The sequence below is a fragment of the Motacilla alba genome, chromosome 7, assembly GCF_015832195.1.
Source record: "Motacilla alba alba isolate MOTALB_02 chromosome 7, Motacilla_alba_V1.0_pri, whole genome shotgun sequence".
Classification (NCBI taxonomy): domain Eukaryota; kingdom Metazoa; phylum Chordata; class Aves; order Passeriformes; family Motacillidae; genus Motacilla; species Motacilla alba.
The window spans coordinates 25,678,612-25,702,090 of NC_052022.1; the positions used below are offsets into that span (position 1 = coordinate 25,678,612).

Genomic DNA, 23,479 nt, shown 5'->3' on the forward strand with positions numbered 1-23,479 from the left:
CAGAATCAAACTCAGGCAAGCTGATGAAGCCCACAGAAGAGCCATCCCAGCAGGACAGGGCAGCTGTTGTCACCTGTAGAGCCAGGCAGGCACAGTTGTTGTGTCCCTAAAAGGACCATGAGACCCACTTACCTGACAGCCTGTTAGTGCTGAAGCTGCTGCCAGCCAGTCTGTTCTCTTTCCTGAAGAAGAGCCGAGGTGATAAATACTCAACAGGTGCTTTTTCATCACAAAAGAGAAAAAAAATAATCAGCAAGTGATACACTCTTCTAGTAAAGCTTCTTTCCCATCAGACCGTCATGGGTAACTGCTAAAAAATGTTCAGACTGGAAGATGAGACAAGGAAAAGCTTAGAGAGGTTCATTACACCTGAAAATGAAATACATGTTCAGAGCAGTGGTTAGGAAAGGAGTAGCATCAACATTGTCTGCAAGTTTCCAGCAAATTAATGCATCTTACCCAGTGTCACCAGCAAAGGGCTGGTTAAGGAAGTGGAAACTTTACCATAAAAGATGCAATTCTTGGTGGGATATGGTGAAAAGAAAGAGCCAGGATCCTCTTACTTCCCAAGGGAGGCTGGGGTAGTCATGTGCTGGCATTCACCTGGAGCCAATGGAAACTGAAAACAAGGAGGATCACTCAGCTTGCAAGTAAGATTTCTGCAGCAGACGGATGACTGGCTGCATCAGGACAGCCCCTAGGAGAGGTGGGATGGATGGCAGTCATGATTTTTGTGCAGGTGAAGTGAAGCAGTTTTGGGGAAAAAAATGGGTTTAGTAAGGTCTAGGATTCAAATTTCATTAAGTATAAATAGTCCCTTGTGTTGGTCTAGTATTTCGTATGGCATGGCAACAGCTCACAGTCACATGCTTCCTCTTCAAGATATTCCCAAGAGGTAGGAAGGTGCGATTAGCAGCCTACAGCATCAAGAAGCATGTGCAGGAGCATGGGATGTTTCTGGTTTAGCCATGGGATGACCAAGTGTCTCAGCATGGGGCCACTCTCCCCGTGGACCTGAGCCTCATAAGACACCACAAAGCACTGGGGAAGAGTTTCTGAGCAAGCCAGCATAGCGAGGGCTGTGCTGGCTCCTCCAGCTGCTAACATGGAGGAGGCTCAGGAGCATGAAGGATGGGAAAGGGGAAGCCCATCTTCCTCCTCTGCTCAATAATAGTGAAGAGGAGGAAGAACAGTGTTCAAACACTGAAGTTTGGTCTCACCTGTATTTGGTCATAAGTGAAAGCTCTCCTAACAGCAAGATAATCTGTGGGTTTTCCTGCAGATAGGTGAAGTGACTCTCAGCTTAGAAAGTGCTGAGCAGTGTTCCTGGTAGTTTATCTTTGCTAATGCTTCCTTTAAGATGCTATTCCAGACAATGCAAGTGATGACTCCTTTCATAAAACTTGGCCATAGAAGTTACATTAGCATAGGACAGGTAGTACAAGCTCACCTGTGGAGATTGCCATGAGCCTGCAAAGGCACACAATTACCTTTCAGAAAGGGGCCTGTAAACCAGGTGTATTTTCAAACCTCACAATCAGTGTTGTGTGCTGACACCCAGCCTCCAGTGGCAGACATAAGAAAAGTCCCAAATAAAAGGTCCTCCCTTGGGAAGGACATGACAGGTGATAGAGAAGTCTTAAGAAAAAAGGTGTTTGCAGAGATGCAGGAGCTTCACTCAGTGAGTCTGGAGCTGTCAAAATCTAGGTTTCAGGATAATTGAAGAAAAACTATTTCTTAAAGAGTAATGAGTTAAAATGAAGGAAATGTATTTCCTCAGCTCTGGCAATGGGATATACTGTTTCACATAGTGGAAGAGCCTAGTGAGACATTTTGACATACATACTCAGGCATTGAAGAGCTGCAGCCTCTTTAGGAAATTAGGTAGTGAGAGTGAATAGGAATGAAGGAAAGTGCCTCTTTGGAGCAGATGAAAAGACTCCAGATGTGTACACGGCTGTGACTGCTTCATATTGTTTGGGATTTTCAGTCCTGAAAACAAGAGAGACAATCCTGATGAAATATGTAAGCCTTCACCTGAATGCTATAAAGACAGACTCAAATCTAATGTTAAAGCTCAAATACAGAAAGGAAATGCAAGAGGAAATGAAAAGTGAAAAAGACTCTCCCCTTGAAAAAAGCAATAAAGATATTCCACTTCCCCATGCTCTCCCTTATCTCACATCACCTGGGGAGCATTGATTCTGCTCACATGTGAGCTTTTGCACACACTGTGCCACACACTGCAGGATGTAATTTCTTGGTTTGAAAAGAACAATTGGAACTGTGAGCCCCTGTTGTGCTTGTCAGCATCCCCAGCTCTACAGGTCACACACATACTGTCACTGTCATTGCCACCAGGTGCTTCCTGACAGCTCTGTAGTGGCCACTCTGGAATAAACCCAGCACAGGACAGAAGCTACCTTGGCTTGATTATTTAAAACTCAGGCTATACTTATATTTATAAAAACTTCTTACAATGCTCCTTACAGAGTTTGGGCAATGAAATGAAATCAGGAATGCAAAACTGAAGATGATGGACCAAGCAGGTCTAGTCTTCCTCTGTGGCAAACTGCAGCATCTTTGCCCAGCCCATGGCCATCCACCTGGCTTCTCATTATTTGCTTCTTCCAGGGCCCAGCACCATGTGCAGCACTACCCACACACTTGCTGGGACCACGCTTCTGAGGGCCCTTCAAACAGCCCTGGCTGGCTGGCACAGGTCTGGTCTGGAGGACTCAGCTCCATTTGGGTGTAGTTCAGGGCATAGAAGGATTAAGCAGGAGAGCCCCTGTCAGCAAGGCTCATTCAGCCTGAATCTCAAACAAGAATATCCTACAGTCCTGCCTTAGCTGAGTCTGTACTGAGTACAGTACAGTACACAGTACTGAGTCTGTGCTGACAGCACTCCGCACTCTTCCACCACTGCATGTTCTTTGTGGGCACAAGCAGGCTGCTCCCACCTGGAGAGCAACTCAGCAGGCACTGATCCTCAGGCCCTGCCCTGCAGCTGGGGCAAACACACCTCTGCAGATAGCACTGCTAACATCAGATTACATCCTTCAAGACACCAGGGCTCTGCTCCATCACACACTGTTGGGGTGACTGCAGAGGAGAGGGTCACTGTCTTCATTCTGCACCTCCACCCTGAAGAACAGCATTTCTCTTCTGCACAGATCGTGACAGTAGGATTATTAGAAGGATGCCATGTGCTCAGATAGACCATTAGCAAGGAACAATCCCTAGGTAAATAATTAGCAAATTACCTGTTTGAAAACAAATGGAGGAAACTTAATTCTTGATTGTTAGCAGTCTGGCATCTTTCACATTAAAATTACAGCCAATAAGCAATTTCACATTGTGAGCCTTGCACAGTAATATTTTCCTTTGCCAAGCCATTTTCCCAGAGTAAACAAAAACCTCTGAGAATGCTTATCTTAGTATAAAACCTTGCAAGAAAAATAAACAGAATTATGTCCAAAATGAAAAATAAAATGGCCTGTGTTGGTTTTACAGCATTGGGAAAGCCATAAAACTTAATACTCCAAGTACAAGAGGTTGAAGCTGTTTGCTGTCATTAGTGCACCCCTTCTGTTGAACACCATCTTCCACTGCAAATCAAGTCCCAAACAGCTGATGGAAAAACAAGAGGCAGAGGAAAAACAAGGCTGAATTGTGAAGTATATGGATGATTTTTCTAATGGCATTAGAGATGACCAAAGTAAAAAGGAGTTTCTTTTACAGTTCTGATGTATTTTAAGAATTTTGCACCACAGGCTACATTTCAATTACAGGACCAGAGTGTAACAACAGATGGGACATGATGCTTAAAACTCACCAGTTTTCCAGACAGGAAGTCTCACACCAGGATGGCCACCCATATAGGACAGGGTAAGTGGTGTGGGCTGGGGGTTTGATAAGGCAGCAAGAGAATTAAAAATAACTGTCTGTCACAGCATGGACTGCAAACTGCAGCTTTGGACAGGAGAGATCTGCGAGCAGGAGTTGGATCCACTGGGATAAGGTGGGATCTAAGGCAGCAAAATCTGCAGTGTGTCCATCAGAGACAGTCACTGAGCGGCACAAAAACAGAACAAAGACAAGGAGGCAGATGTGGAGCAGAGAGTACGTAAGGTGATGGTGAAGCCAGCTGTGCTGCCAGGTGTCACAGGGATGCTGAGGTGCATGGGACAACAGGCAGCCTCTGAGATGGACTTCCAAAGTGCATGCAGACACCAGAATGGAAAGATAGCTGAAAGAGAGGCTTTTTGTGTCACTCACTGATTCTGAACAGATTGAGTTACACTGAGTCACTGGCTCTTTTCTGCTTATATCCTCCATCATTTTCTTTACAGTTTAGATTATATTTAGAGTCATGAGAAGACCTGTGCATTGTTTGTCTCATTTATACTCAGCTTAGACCAGCCTGATGGGGCTTTTGGCATTGGTTAAGAGCATAAAATCCAGCAAGAAGCAGGAAGAGACAGATAGAAAGCATGTGGATAAATATCCTGTGTTACTGGGGTGAAATAAAGGAAAAGAGTGCCTGCAAGTATTCAATTAATTGAGATTTAAGATGCCACCCAGCAGCCCTGTTCTCTGTCACCGGGCAAAGGCAGATGGCATCAGTGCTGCCTGTGGGCAAAGTGTGCCCAAAGCCAGGGACATACTCAAAGATACACAGCACGACCTCGGTGAAACACTTTGCTTCCCATAGCACAGAGCTGTGTGAAAGTAGCCAACATCACAGCAAACCAGAATGAGCAGGACTGGTAGCCTTTAAAGCATTTTTAATGGGAAATGGTGTCTGATAAAGACATCATCTTTCTGGAATGTCATCACAGAAAATTTGCTACAGACAGCCAGCTTACCAGGACAAGCAAAATATCACAGAAGCTTTACTGAATTTTTCTGAGATTGTTTGTCAACATCCTCATCCCCATCACCTTTGAAAGGGCCAGCTGAGACCTTTCCTGATTCTAATTCCATAATTAGGGATATTAGGAATAGCTCTGCCAAGCAAGGTCTCATACCTGGGCAGAGCTGGTAGAGATAAAAGAGACGAGTGAAGAGGATAAGGTTTGACAGGGAACAGTTCTGAGTTCTAGGAATCTAATTTTGCTTACAAGAATCTCTTCAGCAACAATTTTAGTTGCAGTCTGAGGGGAAAGGAGATGGAGACGACAAGACAGAAACATTGTATAGAAGGAGCAAAACACTGGGGAAAAAAAAAGGAGGAGAAAAAAACAACCTAAAAGCTATATTAAACAGTAGGACCCAAGGGAGAAGAGAAAAAAAATGAGATTATTAACAGAGGAAACTGGCTGCCTCCACTGAGCAAACATTGGTAAACAGAAAAATTAAATTCTGCAGGGTTAAACAAGGCATTAAACTGGTTGGGGGGAAAAAAAGAAAAAAAAAACCAAACCCAACAAAAACCCAATAATCACATGCTCTCAGAAATAAGTCAAGTGGTTTTACTGACTTAAACACTCAACTGGACTATAAAAGCTCTTTTACTAAAGCAACCATAGCAAATGTATGCATATTGCTGAGAGCACACATTATAGAAGAATGCACATTGAAGGAGGTATCCTCTGCTGATGCTAATACTTGTCTCTTGATTCAGGCAGCAAGTTTAAATGTCTGCAGCCACAGGCAACAGGAACATGCAGAGAAGAACCCCGTGTGTCTTGGATTTCACCCATCCATATCCTTCTGGGCACTTAAAGAATCACCCCTTAAACTTCTCTAGCCATCTAGCTGGGTTCTTCTTAATGGGGTGATGGCAAAGAACATTTTCCCCTAGCAAATGGAAAATAAAATCCAACAAAGGTTATCTTTAAGACCTGCCCAAATCTGGTTGAAAGAACTTTTAATGCCCCTGGAACTCAACCACAAGGGAGAGATACAGGGAAGCTGTAACCATGTACCACATGTCCCATGCAGAAATGGCAACAACAGTCACTTTGGGAAATTCTGTGAACAATTCTAGGTCTGGTTCTGCACAAATTCCACTGGCACAAATGTGGGCCAGCTCTGCCAATGTGGCAGTATTATAACTGAGAGTCACAGCTTGAAATCAAACCTTGGCAGAGTACTGGCCCAGATCTGACATAAATCAGCCTCTCTGTTCTTGCTGATGCTTTGGCACAAGGTGGCTGAGGAAGAGTTGTTGCTACCCGTTCCACTGGAGTTTAGACCCAATGCATTCCTTCCCGAGAGCTGCCACTCTCAGCACATGCAAAATCTTGGTGCAAGAAAGCTGCAGCTTGAGAAGAGAGGTTTCAACACACTTAAAACCCTAGAAAAAACAGGATTTTTTTTCATCTGTGAAGTTCTTTTTAGCATGAGCTGTGTGCTGTTATGTTGCAGATGCTCTGACACAGGACTAGACAGACAGGAGGGTGCCCTATCAGATGCCAGCTGTGCTCCTGACACAAGCCTTTGCCCTCCCTGGGTCACAGCACAGGCTCATGGCACTGGTCTGCAGCTGGGAGACCCTTCCCTCCCCTGTCACCAGAGCACTTTCTCTTCTGTTGCAAAGGGCCATCACTACATCCAGCACAGTTGCAATGGGGAAGCTGGAAGTTTGAAGTCCATGACACCCTCCCAGGAAACATGGGCTTGCTGAACCCACGGGAGCTGTGAGAAGCACAGCTAATTGTGCCAGCATTTAGGGCTGCAGCAGCTGCCCAGCCAGCGTCAGTTGCCTGGCAGGCACCACAACAGGGCCCCACAAATCAGATTTGCAGGAGTTCCCCGGGGCTGGTTGATTACAAGAGGGTTTTTCCACCAGAGTTGCACAGTATGAAAGTAAACACTTTGAACAGGCATGAACCTGAAACTGGTGCACAAGCTGAGCAGAAACAAAGCCAGACTGAGTTTACATTGCAGGACTCTCCTCTACACCATGGAGGGCATGTTTGCCATCACAAATGAGATTTGGGTGGTGAACAAGACCTGAGTTCCTTGGTCCTAATGACATCTATCAAGGGAAGTATGGGATGTAGGCACAGAACTTCTGTGCCACTGTTCCCGCACAGAAATACAAGAATTCACCTGAAAAACAAAGATACTTTGCCTTCAGGGACATTTCTAGCACAATACTTCAATTTTTTCCCTAGATTCAGTGGCACCAAGACTCTTCACTGGCACCTTCTATAATTTATAAATTAGCAATAACAACCCCATACCAGCAAATATGATATCCACCTCTAGCCCCTTAAAACAAGCATCCTGTATCTCTAGTTCAGACCTGAAAGCTGCAGAGTACCAGCCCTGTGCTTGGGGTATAGGGTCCAGGGGATACTGTAGAAGATAGCCCCCCTTCTTTCCTGCAGATAGGACAATTGCCTGTAACTATAGTGGGAGAGAGGTTGTCTTCACTTCTGCAGGAAGCCAGCTCCCAAATTAAATGAAGGTTTCTCCTTCCAATTGCTTCACCAAATACCCGAGCAACATTTGCTCTTGTAACAAAATGTCACTTGCTTTTCAAGTACAAACTAAATGAGCTTTCCTGGGAAAATAATTGCCAGCTATTAAAAAGCTACTGTTGGAGCCTGAGAGGACTATTAAAATACAAAGAGAAATGTACCACATTCTTCCTGAATTGATACTTCAAACAAAACCTATTTTTGTTTTGAAATGGGGCACTAGAACAATGACCAGTTGCTTTTGTAAAGTTTCAGAGAGTCATGCAATCATTTTCTAAGAGCAGCATTTCTGTGTTGTTCATGAAAACAGTGGGGGGAAAAAAGCCACAGGTCAGTCAGCCTCTGCCTTAGTCAGCAGAGGAGTCTCAATCCATCTCTCATCAAGTCTCTCATCACGCTGGGGAATGTCCTGCTCAGGACCAGAGTGGACAGATCTGCTTTTGCCAGGGAGTCATCCCCAGTGAAGAGCCCCCATTTTCCTAACTTCCACCTTCTTAGTCCTCATTACAGCCTCAAATCTTACACTAAACAGCAACTCACTGTTGCTGTTTTCTTAAAAGCAGACTTTAAACAAGTATTTTCTCCATAAGAGTCAATTCCTCCTCTTGCCATCTTGAGTGCTACTTGAGATGGAGCATTTTGAAGGATCAGCTTTGTAATACCAACATGTACAGCCAGAATTGCATCAGTAACAGACCAGAACTGCCTCATCTCTCTTACCCCTGGAGTGTCCAATTGCCTCAGGCCCATAACCTTGAGAATTCCCTAAAAAGGACAAGGTTGGGGTAGATTTTCTTGAGCCATATTGCGCTGAACTTACACTGCTGTACTCTTCTTTAGTTGGCTTTAAGCATCTGTTCTTTTCTGTCATCACTCCGTCTTGATAAAGGTCTGGATGCGACACTTCCAGTGTACTCCCATCTCTCAGGAACATGAGGTATCAGAGCAGTTTCATCTTTGCCATGAAGCCTTTGCAGCACATGTTGGCATGAAAGACTACACCATTCACTGACACTACTTACCCCTCAGCCTGAATTACAAGCAGGTACTGTGAAATGCTGCCCTAATGATGCTGTCTAGAATAGCTGGGCCACTGTTCATTAAGAGAAGTCAAATTACTGAATCTCTCTCTCATCAATCTCTGTTAGTTGTTATTCTGATGACCAGGTCAGTATTGAGGCCGCTAATGAAAAACAGAACCTGGGAGATGGCCTCACCAAGGACATAGCTACTCTCCCACAGGTCACAACCTCAAACACACTGGAGATGGAGACAAGCAAAGCAAACCCCACTGGAAGCACAAACCCTCATGTCAGAAAGCAGAGGCAAAAGACTTCACAGAGTCTTTTGGGAGATGCACCATCCATCTACTTACTGCGAAGTGTCCAAGGGGTAGTTCTGCCTAAAGAGAGGACATCCTTCAAGCTACTTTGGAAAAGCCACTCTGGGAGCTCAACCCTGGCACTGGAAGGGCAGTGCCAGCCAAGGCAGCCCTGCTGGCATCAGCTGCAGCAGGGTGGCACAAACAGCAGCTGTGTCCCAACAAGGTGGCGGCAATTCCCAGTGTAGGTCATATCCATGCCTTGGCCTGGCAAGCCTGCCTGAGACCTGAGCAGAGCTCCAAAGGAACATCATTTCTCATCCACATGCTAATCACCAAATAACACCAAACTCCAACTTAACCAGTTTTGTTGATGAAGCAAGTATATATTTTTTAAATCTCAGAAAACATAACAACATACATGAGAAAATTCTATTCTATACCCCTTAAATTATAGTTCCTCAAACTGGAACACAGGATGAAGAGGATCTGGTCTCCAGACCGGTGATCCAGAGCTAGAAAGCACTATAATTAGAACCAGGACTGAGACTGAAGACCCCAGGTTGTCAGCAAAACTAATTAGCTAATGTCATTAGAAAGCAACAGAGAATAAGCAAGAGCCGACTCAGACTCTACAGCAATCTAAGCAAAGGACAGTTTAATAACTGTACTTACGATATGTTTTAAAAGGAAAAAAAATCACTTAATGGAGTAGATTTTATCCTGGGCAATATCCATACATCTTGGACTTGGCAAAATGGCTTGGAGAAGAGGGTTTCATCATAGTAAACACAGCTACTTCACAGCAAGATTTATTAATACATCCAAAAGAAAGAAAGAAAATCATTTTGTCACACTATATACAGATAATACATACAGTGTTTTATACACATATTACATCAGTTTTTACACAAGAAAAATATACATAAAAATGTAAACTTTTGTATACAAAAACCCTTAAACAAATTAAACAAGGACCAGATAACAAAAGGAGACCAATCTATTATCATTGAATTGATTTTTTTTTTAAATGGTAATACAGTACATTCATTGAGAAGTATGAGGAACATGTGAGCCAACCTTTCCTATTTAAAGGGAAAGTACAAACACAAGCTTTCCTCCCCGCCCCTGGAATGCTGTCCATGAGCCTCCAGCACTAGACGTGGTGCGAGTTGCCATTGCTGCCAGGGACCCTGAAGGAAGGAGCCCTTCTTCTGGGGCACCTCCCCGCACCACACTCTCCCAAAGCAACACATCCTCAGAAGCAAGCTGGGCTGGGCTGTTTGTGCGTATTAGCCAGGCTTCCAGCTAATACCATGAGACGGGACGCGGCAGTGCCCGTTTGTATGTTCCCTTTAAGCAGTCATTAAGTGGATTAGCGTTGCTGGAGGAAGTTGCTTATTTTTCCCAATGTATGGTATGCTGAACACATGTGTCAGATATGAGAGGGAAGAAGGAAGGGGTGTAAGAGACTGCTAATCCTTGCTACCATGCAGTTACTTCAAAATCAGGTACATTTGCAAGCTACAATTCACTGGTTCAAAATACACTGCCTCACCTTTGCTTTCCCACTGCAACTTGTTTACATTTTAAACTCTAGTGACCGAACAACTGTATGAGGCTCTTTGTTACAAGGCTGTTTCTGATATCAAAGCATGATCAAGCTACCTTTAAAATGACACCAAACACAAACTTCTCGGAGACAGCCTTAAAAAGAGAGAGCATTCCCTCTAAGCACTTCAGATTGTCCATTTGCCACCTTCTTTTATTAAGTCTAGGATAAATATATTTGCCCTGAACTGCAAAAAGGATATTGGTTGAGCTTCTGACATCTGTTTTGCTCCACTTGCAGATAAATATTTTTGGGAATTTGAGGGGAAAAAATCCCAAAAAAACAAACCCAAATTTTAAAACCTCAGGCATAAAGGTAAGAAGGGAATTATTTAACATGTTGGTGAAAAAACAGTTGCAGAAACTTGAACTTGTTGGAAACAAACAGACGATAGGTTCCAATGAAGGCTTCTCACATTAAATAAGTTAGACGGGTTACAGACATCTTCAATAAAAACATCCATCCTCCACAAAGTATGTTAAAATGAAACACAATAGTGATGCACTGGTATTTCTCCTAAAAAGGACAGAAGGACATGAAATCTCCTTAGTGATATCAGTACTATTGAATGTAGGAGGTGAACAATGATTTACGAAATTAATGAGGGGAAAAGAAAATCATGAATCATTTATTATAATTGGACAAAAGGGGGATGGGGCAGAATGTAATTACTGTATGCCTCAGAAACACCTGAAGGAAATAAATACTTAGAAACTTGTGTTTCCATTTCTTTCACCTAAACGAGGGTAGGAATAAGGGCTTGTCGCTTGCTTTTGTTTTTTTGTTTCCTTTTTTTTCTTTTCCTTTTTAAAATAACAACCCTTCTAGTAAAAATTCAGAAGACAATTACAAATGGCTTTAGATAATTAAAAGTCTCCTTTTTAAAATAAAACTTTGATAACACATTTCTCCATTTCTTCTATATAATGCAGCTTCAGTGAAAATAAGTAATAAGGGACAGCAATTTGCAAAAAAAAAAACAAACAAAAAAACTGAGGGAAAAAATTGCCAACCAAGTTTTGTAACATATACACATGTATATGCAGGACATCTATACTCTATATACATATTTAATATAGGTATGCATGAGTATATATCAGGAGATAACCAACAGGTACATTCTCCACATACATAAACTGAAATAGCATAATAGGCGTGTGCGCATCAATCTACATTGTCCACACGCAGTACACAGACATACCCATACACACGCCCCAACATATGCATCAGAGAAGTCATGTGTGACTGCATGAAAGCTCAGATGGAACAGTACACCAGTTACCTTTTTCTAACAGAAATGCAAGGAAGACAAAATTCCATGGCTGAATTGTGGCCAAGAAAAATTGTGTCATAGCCATATTGAAAACATGGAATCCAGTATGGCTCGATGACAGAGCTGGAGCAGCATTCTCCTCTGAAACTGAAGCCTAAGATACACAGCACTTCAATGTGACTGAGCAGGTTGCTGACAGCTGCTTTCTGCTAAAAGGATAGAAGCTCCATTTAGCCAGAAACTTAAGCCCATCATTTACTTGCATAAGCAATATTACCCAATACACAACTAGATGCAAAGTGCTAGCATGTTAATGGTCAACTCTGCACTCCATTTTAAAATCTGTTTTATGGTAAAGTGTAACAAACTGTGTTTCTTTTGATTTGTTTGATGACAACCCCGTTGCTCAGAACAGAGCACAGGGCTGCCTTCTGCTTACTTCCTGTGTTATGGGAAATACAAATTAAACTGCTTTTTTCTCCCTAGGGTTGAAAATTGGAAGGTTGTATTTGGTGGGTGCAGTTTTCTCACTTTGACCATTTAACTATAATGCTGGGTTAACCTTTTAATATGCTAGGAAGCTCTGCATCAGGTTCCATGAAAAGTTGGTATTCATCTGCAAATCAATCACAGTCCTACTGAATCACAATTGAAGCTGGGGAAGTTTGCGTAAGTTCAAGCAGATGCTCAGGGCCCAATTCAGCTACCACTCCAGTCCAAGAGAATTTCCCTCATGCATAAGCAGAGCTGAATTGGGCCATTAAAGCTGATTGCTGCGAGCAAGAGAAACTGCAGAGATGCAGGGACAAGGAGGAGCTGGAATGGAGGCAATGGAGCAGAGAAGCAGAAGAAGTTGGCATTTTGCAAGAGGCCTCAACAAAACTAAATATAAAACAAAAGCAGAGACACAGAAAGGAAACTCCACTGCGAGGGCTGAGGTAACACAAACCAATGGTGGCCAAGCTCAGATCAGTCTCTGAGTCATCCAGACCCCTCGGAAGAATTTAAAACAACTTGTCTGGCACAAGTGCTTACCTGTCACACATATGTGGACAGTCCCTCTCTTTAGCTCACACACTCACTCATGTTACAGGTAATGTACAGGTGTGTGATACAAGGTATATTCCACCTATCAATCTGTATACATGTATATATAGATTTAGATTGATTGCATTCATACATATGTATTGTACATCATGAGGGCAAGTCCACATTCAGCAAAATGCTACCGTTATCTCATATACAGATATACCTCTCTGTACACAAAAATGGGTCTATTCTCCTCCAAAAAGGCATAAAGATTTATGCTCCTAATTCCCATTACCACCAAATAAGCAGAAGAAAAGGCCTCTGACAACTTCCACCTCCCTACCCTTTTGCCTATATGCATACATGCCAGAAACAAATTGTGGAGAGAAGGAAAGGGAGAGGGATGCCTGGGGGAGCATCATGATATGGAGTGGAATAAAAAAAAATTGCAAAAAATGTCAAATTTCTGTTCAATACTAGAAGCTCTGTTCTTCTAAAAAGGTTTTTAAAGTCACCAGGATCATCATAAAAGTGATACTGTATGAATAAATAACAATTAGGTTACTTTCTCCAGCCTAAATAGAACAATATGAAGAGTAAGCCAGTCTGAAGAATGTTTCTGACGTCTCACAATTTCAACTGAGAGCTCCCATAAAGAAATCTTTCTTCTCCAATTATGAAAAAAGGTATGTGGTCACAATCAAATTCAGAATTTCACAGCCTAAATGAAACTCCCTTGACTGAATGCATATTTTGTTCTGCAATCCCACAACAGAAATTTTGGGGCAAAATTGATACACACAAATACCCTCAGAAGAGAAAAAAAAATCTACTTTGAAGACAAGATCCTTTTATGGAATGGAGACCACTGCACAAACAGTACCCCTTACAATCTAATTGGAAAACACAAGAACGCTGATTGACAACATTTTCCAAGTCAGACCATAGGAGATTCAGGCATTAATTTGCAAAGATACAGCAATTCTCATGCCTCTCCATCCCACTGAATGCAAACCTTCTCATTCAGTTTGTCCTGAAAAACTCCTTTCTTCCATCACTCCTCCTCCCCCATTTGTTTTATTTAAAGGCTGTCTTTGGGAGCTTGGTATTTTCATGGCATTTTAAACAGGGCTCAAATCAACTCATTTGAAAAACAGTAAAATTGACATGATATCAGAGTTAGCCTTATAACAGAAGATTATATAGTAGAGAGTTTCAGTTATTTATATAACAGTGAGGACATAACAACCCCCTACTAAATAATCACATTTCTACAATACATTCCATCACCTCTTGACTACTTTTCTCTTTACAAAACTATGACCTACATACAATATACACATTCGTATCACACATACATCCCCCCCCAATGCATATTTTTTGTGTGTATATATAATACATACATGCACACAAGCAGTCTAATTCTATTTATAAGTCACAGTGGGAATTCCTTTGTGAGGAAAGGAAGGGAAAATTCCTGAATAAGACACTGTAGATTCCTAATGTTCCAACTTTTCAAATTCCAACTCACAGAGCTAACTGGAAATAAATACATTTAAAAAAAGAAAAGGTCTTACAAACTTGGTTCACAACTCCCAGCTACAGCAGTTGGATTTTTAAATTTGATCTATTTACCCTGTAACTAAATTTCTAATCATAGGTACAAACCACGGATAAATTATTGCAGAATGTAACACTCAAAATTTAAAAAGAGTTATAGGAACAGTAATATAAGGGTTAAAAAGAGTTCTATACTTGTTGATACAGGATACCATTTTATTTTATTTATATATATATCTATATATAGATATAGATATCTGCAAGGTAGCAAAGAATAGCTGTACACCTTGACACGGCAAAGATCCAGTGTAAAAAGGTGCTTCACTAGTTTGTTTTTCCAAAAAAGCTTGTATATAATTTTATAGCTATTAAAAACACATATGCAACATAATTCATTACACTCAATACAGCTTTAGTATAAAACTTATAATTTATGAGGTGATGTTAATAGCATAAATTAATATACCATTTCTCTTAAAATCTACAATAAGTATTCTGAAAGCTCATTGGGGAAGGGTATCTTTAAATAAAAAGTTTAAAGCTGAGCGTGATGAAAAAGATTCTGTATGTTGAACTTGAGATGAGAGCCCCGAGAAGAGAAAGAGTCCGTAAGCCAGACACTGTTGACTATAAAACTGAACAAAGATTTCTCCTTCTTGCGCTCTCACTTAGGTGACGCTCTACTTAAATTATTATTTACTTTTAAAACTATTAACTTTTTTCTTTTTTTTTTTCTTTTTTTCTTTTTTTTTTCTTTTTTTTCTTTTTTTGTTAACTGCCCTTATTTCCACAAGGAATCCCTGAGACATACCCAAAACTGTACAGTGAAGGTCATCACTGTTCAGAGAAACTGGTTCAACCCCTTCTGGTAGGATGTAGCTATTTTGCATGAGAATCAAAATGTCCATCACTTCAGAATGAATCTATTTGCACCAGAACCAACTACACTGTTTAAGATGCAGGTTAGAGAGTCATTTCAGGGTAAATCAGTCCACTCCAAGGTAGAAGCCAATGCCACCGCAGTTAGCTACATCAGAGCAATCTGCACCAAAGTTAAAGTTTTCCAGAGGATATCTGGGAACGTTACCTATCCAGAGTTCATCTCCGTGGGCACCAGCTGACAACGAGAAAGCAGGTTAAACATTAGCATCACTGGACCAAGCTCAACATGCCTATGTGGTCGACACATGGGTAACTCTGGACATCTCACTGTGTGTGTGTTTGGGGGACTAGCGAGAGGAAGAGGAGGAAGAATGCATTTTTCTGCAGCAAGTACAGTTTTATGGTCAAAAGCCCATGTTTCACCCTCTTCACTTTCAGACCGAATTCTACGATCTAGAGTAGACTGAAAAGGTGCCAACACTTACTTCAAGGAGACAAATAAAGGAAGCCTTTTCCAATTATTGCTCTCAACTTACAGCCATACTCACTTTGTCCTTTCATGCTTCCACTACATTACTTCATTCCACAGTAGCTACAGAAGGAGCAGAATAAAACAGGGGAAAGCAAAGAACTCAACAACCATAAGAAGTACCAACAGCAAAGGGAAAATAGTCACTACCACTTTTCTTTTTTAAAGAGGCTGAAGACACAAGTGAGAAAATTGTTTTAAGATGCATCTTTTCTAACTCCTTCTCCTTCCCCAAACATTTTTTTCTCAACAACACTGCTTTTGTCTAGTTTTAAAGACAAGATTGAAACTTTAACTGATCAGAGGTAAGGTCTCTTATGACCAGACCTCTCCTGAAGTCCAAGTTGAAGTTTAGGGAACACAAATATAGATTTTTGTCACCAACCCTCCTTACTTGTATTTGGGCTTGAGTGTATTAAGAAAGAGTAATTTAAATTTTAATTTGTGACTTTCTACTGATACACATCTCAAATGAAGAGGAACTTCTCAGAAGGTAAAGTCTTGCTAAAATGCCTCTATATTCACTGCTAGCATGTGCACTCCCATGATCAATGTTGTACCCTCAGCATCTAGTTCATGACATATTAGCATGCTGTGAAACATCTCCCTACTCACTGATCTGAAAAATACTTTGATCTATTGCACTGTCATTCTAGCATCCAAATATATGTTATGAATTGCAGAAATCTCTCCTCCTGTTCATCTTACAGTCAGATTTGCTCAGAACCACAGAAGACTTACCAGCTGGCATAACTTACATTGGAGAAGTGTCTGAGAATGGGAAAATAGATGCAAGAATGATGAAGAATGTGGAGTGGAAGGAAATAAAGGAGGTACGAGAAGTCGCCCACAAATCCCCATCATTAAACGTTACCCAGAAGATAAGAAAGACCTCGTGGTCAGAAGGTGAGAAAGACCTAAAGATCCAGACAGCACACTAGCCACAAACTCTTCCTTCGGTTACTATTTCTGCCACTACTGGACTTTGCAAGAGGTCTGCACAGAGAATCCTTCACATGTAGAAATACAAAAGGAAAAATACCTCAGTTCCACCAGGGAAGGTGCCTGGACAGCCACACAAATGTCTCACTGCCAAAGGTCACTGCAGGTAACTTTTCTATTGTTTGTCAGCTGAAAGCACTTCCTACCACTGTCCTGCAAGCCTTGAAAGGTTAACTGCAGGTAGCTGCTCTTCTAAAAATATTTCCCTCTTCTCTGCCCAATGGCTCATACTGTTGGAGAATTCATGAGTGGATTTAGCTCACTGCAGCACAAAGACAGGGAGAAATACCTGTGGAGGCCTGACAATGCCTACAGGGATACGCAGCAGCAAGGAGGCTGCAGGAGCTCAGGGAGCAGCTGGAGCTCAGAAGCAGCATAAGTAGCCACCAGGGCCAGCTTCTCAGGGAAGAAGACTGCCCACTGTCTACGGTACACCTTTGCAGGACCCTCTTGGCAAGCAGATTCTAACCCAGAATGCATTTAGATGTGGTTACAGCAAGACGAAGCTTCAAACTGAATTTGGCTATGGGTTTGCAGGTTCAGTCCTAGGTCTTTTGCCTTGGCCATGCCCCTAAAGCCAGTGACAGCTCATAACAGAATATCCTAATTTTTCAATACTCATCTTCCTTTAATTAAAAAAAAAAAGGCCACTTCCCTTGGCTTCTCTTTGCTATTAGGTACAATTCCTCTTTGACAATTTATTTTTTCTGACTTTTGCCTAGCAGGCAATAAGCTTCTCAGGGCTTTCAGTGCTTTCCAAACGAGAACTGCAAATCCCCATTTTCAGTTGGAAATCTAGCTGTTGCCATTTTCCCCACAGTGCCTGAGGCAGACCTGCAACTGTGCTACCTCTCAGTTTTATCAATTTAGTGCCTTTATGCTCAGCCATACATAGAAGCATGCTACTAATGAGAAGGGATCTAAGCAAGAACCTGGAGGAACTGGAAGGCAGGAGGAGACAGAGTTCTTGTATCATAATTATGAAGCCAAAGAACAAATCAACTTTGAGGTATCTAAGTGCATATGGTTCCCCTCAAAGCTGGTGTAAGGTCTTCCTAGGTGAAAGAAATCGTCAAAGCATGTCTTAGAGAGTGCCTTATGCACCAGGAGAGCGTGAAGCTATTCCTGATAAGCCTCTGTACATTGTCAAAATTCACCTTGTGTTAAGTACTTTTGTACAGAGACTGAGGTGCTATTATTGCCAAAATTATGTAAATTATGTCTAACTTTTTTTCATTCTTTAAAACTCCAATCTTATAAGAAGGAATTAATTTTTAGGTTCAACTCGCATTATTCCATTTGTCAACACATAAAGGGCACAACAGGTATTGAGCATCTGAAATTGCTACACTGGCTCTTTGGTGAAGGGGTGACAAGAATGCTAATTGCTGTAAGAGCTGATTCTCAAAACATTTGTGAGGCAGCATGGAATCTACTCGGGAACCACGTAAATAAAAGCCTCAAGGACCACCTTAACCAGGCCAGCAGGATTTCCCCGAGGAAGAGGTGTGAAATATCTCTGACTACACATACCTCTCAATGAGATCTCTTGCATCCAACAGTAAGACACTGATGCACTGAAGTCAGCATGTAGTGTGGGTGTAGAAACCCACCTGAAATGATCCACCTTGTAAAGCTAAGATCAAGACCCGTAACTGCTTGGCAGCCATGAAACCATGAAATCGGTGGTAGTGAAAGAATGAGAGGTGAACCAGGAAAAGGCAAGAGTGGTGGCCCGTTTCAGAACACTGTGGCAGACAGGACAGGGAGATTCCTATTTCAATTGTATACAAACTGAAGTTTATTTTTGAAAGTGCAGCTTTATTGCAAACTTAGTTTGCTCATGGAAAAATGTAACTCAGTCAGTTTTCAGGGAAGAGTCGTTAAGCGATACACAAAAATTGAAATCTAAGCGGGGCAAGAGACTTGATGTCCCAAGCTACTTTAAAGAAACACAGATACATAAAGGCCATTGATTTCAAATGGTAATCATGGACCTCCATCGCTCCGAGAGCTTTTGAAATTCCCTGTCTAAATCAATGCACAGATTAGGAGCTGGGTTCTGTTCTGAGTTAGACCAGTACAAACTCACCATGACCTTAGACTGGAAAGCTCCTCTGTAATTTATACCAACGCAACCGAGCAGAACTCGGCTCTCAGTTCCTATTACCCTCTCTTCACCCCCCCAGCATTTGCTAAGAAAGAGAAATATGGTGTGGGGCAAATACACTCTGCACTAGCTGCAGCTTCATTAGAAGTTTGATGGGCACAAGAACCATTTCAAGACCAAAGCCCTGAAACCAATACATAGAAATTAACACCCTCTAAAATTACATGAATACACAAGCAGATTAAGGAATTAACCATTTGGTATACTAGTTCTCCACTTTTTTTCAGTCAGACATCCCAGCACATTGAAGAAGGTATATGAACACAACAAAAATCATCTGCAAATCAAACAGTTGTCTCCTCAACAAAGTATGGGTAACATAATATAAAAATAAATAAAAGCCTTGTCAGATTTGCCTCATTCACAATATCACTGGGCATTCCTCAATCAGCAGGACAATCACAAGCAGGATTTCATAGGCTTCAATTAATCTTTTTATGTGATTTAAAAACATTTAAGTGTTACAAACATATTTAAATCACCACTTAAAATATTCGGTTTATATTATTAAGATCTATTTTACCAAGTATGAAATAATGACTTCATAACAACAGAAGCATGAAAATAATTTTTGTTTCTTCCACCCACATACACCTGCAATTTCAGAAAAAGACATATGCATCATCCATACTCTTTTATATTTAAAGAGGACAGATCATTCAAGAAAAGAGGGATAATATGATTGCTACAATAGTAAGAAGACACAAGACCTATCCCATTTAAACTCTGTTCCTTAGGAAGATGGAAGGAGAGGTTTGGGTCAGATATTGTGGGGTGTGCCTGACTGCTAACAAAATGAATTTCTACAGCAACTAAACTTCATTCAGTGATCCGTTGCTCAGAAAGTTTATTAGGCCTTCCTATTATATGTGCTTGGTTCTCTTAATTTCCTGAAATAGACTAGAATTCACCCAGGTAGAATAAAATCCATTGTCTGCAGTACAAGACTGAAATGTAGAATTTTCTATTTTCTCTCATCTGCATCTCTGAAACAAACCAAGAAGAGTAGAGACTTGAATTAAACAGGAGCTACTTTTACAGTCAAAGTCAGAGGACAGTAGCAAGTTTGAGCCCTAGAGAGTCATAAGCAAATTCCTTCTTGATAAGGACATGCAAGTAAACACCTCAGAATTTCTGCTGCTATTACCTCTTGGTTTAAAGAACAAAATTTAAAAATTATTATTTTAAGAAATCTAAAACCTAGCTGACTCCTTTCTTTAGGAATTGCAATTACTACCAAAGAGTGAATACTGTCATTAGCAGGTGATCAGCACAAACAAAACCATCCTGCAGACAGAAGGAATTGTTACCTATATTGCATTAGTGATTTCTCTTTTGGTTAGCCATGACTGCTGATAGGTACCTGCTAGTTCCTTACATACATTCAGCTTCCCAAACAGAGCATCAAACCCTACAAGTGTTGGAAAAACTATATGGCTCTCAGGGGATTAAAAACTGTCCAAGAAAGTCTCACTAGTTAGACATATTGTGAGAAATGCATCTATTTGAAACTTACAATGGGTCTGACCTAGACTTGTGTGGACGGGCAGAAAACCAACCTAATTCTTCCTGTTTCAGCTGGGAAATTCCTGTCAGCCTGTCAGGCGAAGAGTTCTGGACAAAGACACACTTGAAAAGGCAAATCATCAATGCTACAAGGCCACAGTAATTCAGCAAGGAAGGAAATTTCTCATAGGAATCTTCTCTAATCCATGATCTGTATTTCAATCCTTCTGTTTCTTTTTGTTTTCCTGGGCTAACTTCATAACAGCCTTTAAATTTATGGGCAACCAGTCAACTGATCTCTTTGCTACTCAATGAATTACAAATTGTGATAATAAAAAAAATCCAAAAATCAGCATGCAGTAAGAACAGTGACCAGTTCTGGAAGGGGACAACTACTTCTTCACCAAAAGAAGAAAAGGAATCGCTGCTCCCTGCACCCCAAACACACACACACACACACACACAGAGGAGGTCAACAAGAAACTGCCAAACTCATCCTTGAACTGTGATCTTGATTTAGGACTTCAGTGCACAACTCTCAAATCAATGTGTGCAGCCAAGTTTTCAATGCCAAATGCTACCTTTGGAAAAAGAGTAAATTTAAAAAAAAATAAACAAGAGACTTCTGCCCACTGGAAAACCTTCTACCAGATGCTAATGGGATGGCAAGCACTGATCTGAACCCTAGGGAACAGTAACATGCATCAGTGATCTGAGGTATCTTGCCATTTCTAGGTCTTACTGCTAAGATCATTTACATCCAGTAACTGTGCTGTATCCTTAAGGAATTATTGGGGAACAGTGAACCTCCCTGCAATAAATGAGCACCGGTGCCTAACGAGCACATGTGAATGCTACAGCAAGGTTCACAGAGGGCTAACCCTGGTCAGTACTGAAGCAGGGGTTTTCTTCTCAACCCCCTCTTAAAAAAAAGGGAAGAGAAGACAGACAAAATAAAGAGAAAGGAAAAAAGGAAAGATAGAAAACACAGGTCCCCCATCTACCTGCAGGGAGCCAGGCAGACAAGCTCAGTTGGAGGTGGTGAAGGGCGCGGATGCGTTATTGGTACTGGTAGCGGTGGCACCGGTCACTGCGAAGCCCGTGGGAGGAGCTATGGAGCTGTGGCTGGGCTGCAGGTCCTTGGGAATGCCACTGTGGGAGCTCAGCTGGTGCCCAAAGGCTGCGCTGAACTGAGGGAGCTGTTGTTTAGGGGAGGTGGAGCCCATGAGTTCAGCGGAGGCAGGACCCATGCCACTGAAACTGGTCTGCGGTAACCCCGGAAGCACACTGGAGCTGTTGGGGGTCACAGTGGCGAAGGCAGGCTGTGTGGTCTCTGAGTGCGAGGTGGTAGGTGGTGTGGACAGGGAGGTGGACAGGAGGTGTCCATCTGCACCAAGAAGGTTGCTAAACGGAGAGGGGTCCCCAAGATTGACAGGAAGATTTCCCCAGTGAGTTCTGGGGTTGACCACCCCGCTAAGTGGCACATCCAGCTGCGTTGGGAGCAAGTGCTGTGCCATCATGGGCATCTCTGCTGAGAAGGTAGCTGCCAAGTTATCACCAGAAAAGGATGTGGTGTGAGGGGATGTGATATGGTCACTGTAGGGAGACGGCACATGCTCACTATCATAATGGCTTCCATGGGGTGAGGAGTGTGAATGGTCACTGCTGTATTGCTGTCGTGAGGTGATCAGGTCATCTGCCTTGCTCAGCAGCTGGGCAGGGTGGGGCCTCTGGGAGGCATGGCTGCCATCATGAAGTCCATGAAACTGTCCCGGGAAGGCTCTCTCCCCAAGGCCACTCTGGCTTATCAGAGTGGCAGAAGTAAGGCCAACGTTGGCTGGGGCTGAGAACTGCCCCTGGATCTGCCCTGCCAGGGGCGTAGGTGGGTTGGACAAGGTAGCAGAACGGAGCAAGTTCTCATCCAGCTCCAGACCGGAGAAATTATCATGTACTATACGCCCATTCAACAGCTCCCCCAGATCCGTGTTAACCTCTCGACTCAAGGACTGCATTCCTGGAGCTCCAGCACCTGTAGAGAACACCCCTATCGCTCTATCTGACAGCTCCTGAACTGGCACACCATCTGTCTGTGTAAGTACTCCAATGGTACTCAGGCACTCAAGAGAAGTTACAGCCTGTAGGGCCCGTTCCAGTTCTTCAGCCTCTTCTGTGGTAGGAAGAAGATCTCCATTTTTACCTGCAGAAACAGGGACACCACCAGTTAGTGCACTGCTGCAGGTGAGCCTGGCCCTGGCACTCAAAGGATGTCTGTACATCTGAAGATGTACAGGCAGTTCAGTACAGAGTTGCATGGTATGATAACCTTCCAGCATGGCTTACAGTACACCGAAAGTATCATTCATCAGTCTTCACTAGCCAAGCAAGGTAAGAAAACCATGAAATTACACCTTCCTCTTCAATGGAAATCCCCCTCTTCCCCTCCTCTTCCACATACTATAGTAGGAGATGCCTCTTAAACTTCCTAGACTTTAAAGTAAAAAGGCTTAAGTAAGATCTTCAATGCTGCAATAACACATGGTCCACAATCCCTCTTTCTACTTACCACATTATAGCCTGGGCCTAAAATTTACACAGACAGTATAATTCAGGTTAATTTCAATTCAAACACAGTCTGATGTCACGTTATATCAGAAAATGACCGAAGAAATCACGTACCCAACTCCAGGCTGTTCTAATTTCTTTGTTATAAGTTATAGGTACTGAGCTTTAGAATGTAGAAATTCAAGCATATTTCTGATCAAAAGCTAGTTTCAAAAATGTATTTAAAGATTTTATTCTCACTCTCTTCCTTTTTTATCAAAGGCCAACATTGACTGTGATTCCAGCCCCACTCGATGGCAGAAAGATGCCATTACTGAGAACACTCTTTAGATTAAGCTGTAACACTGACAGGCAGTAAAAATGTAAAATGAATTATTAAAATACTAAACCAATTATGATTTTCAGAGCAGTAATTACATGAGCAAGCAGAGAACTATGCATACAGCCTTCTTAAAGTCTGCTTTACTTCAGAGCTCACAAACAATAGAGCAAATGCACACTTCCTTCTCTAGAATTTATTACCTCTGTAGGAAAGCAAGCAACTCCGCAAAATGCAGTTTAGAAACACTCACTTCTTCAGTTCACTGACTGTGTTCA

General features: G+C 42.0%; 1 protein-coding gene across 6 annotated transcripts in view; it reads right to left on the minus strand.

The window, feature by feature from the left end:
• Positions 1–9,122: 9,122 nt before the first annotated feature.
• INO80D (INO80 complex subunit D) overlaps positions 9,123–23,479 on the minus strand; it is a 46,592-nt gene continuing 32,235 nt past the window's right edge. For 2 of the 6 annotated variants that reach the window (XM_038143617.1, XM_038143621.1), the window contains exon 12: positions 9,556–22,517. In XM_038143617.1, the coding sequence (XP_037999545.1) occupies positions 21,349–22,517 (1,169 nt within the window). In that variant the 3' untranslated portion in view covers positions 9,556–21,348. Of the gene's footprint in view, positions 22,518–23,479 lie in introns of all 6 variants that reach the window. The other 4 variants (XM_038143619.1, XM_038143618.1, XR_005257661.1 and 1 more) reach the window with 4 other exon arrangements.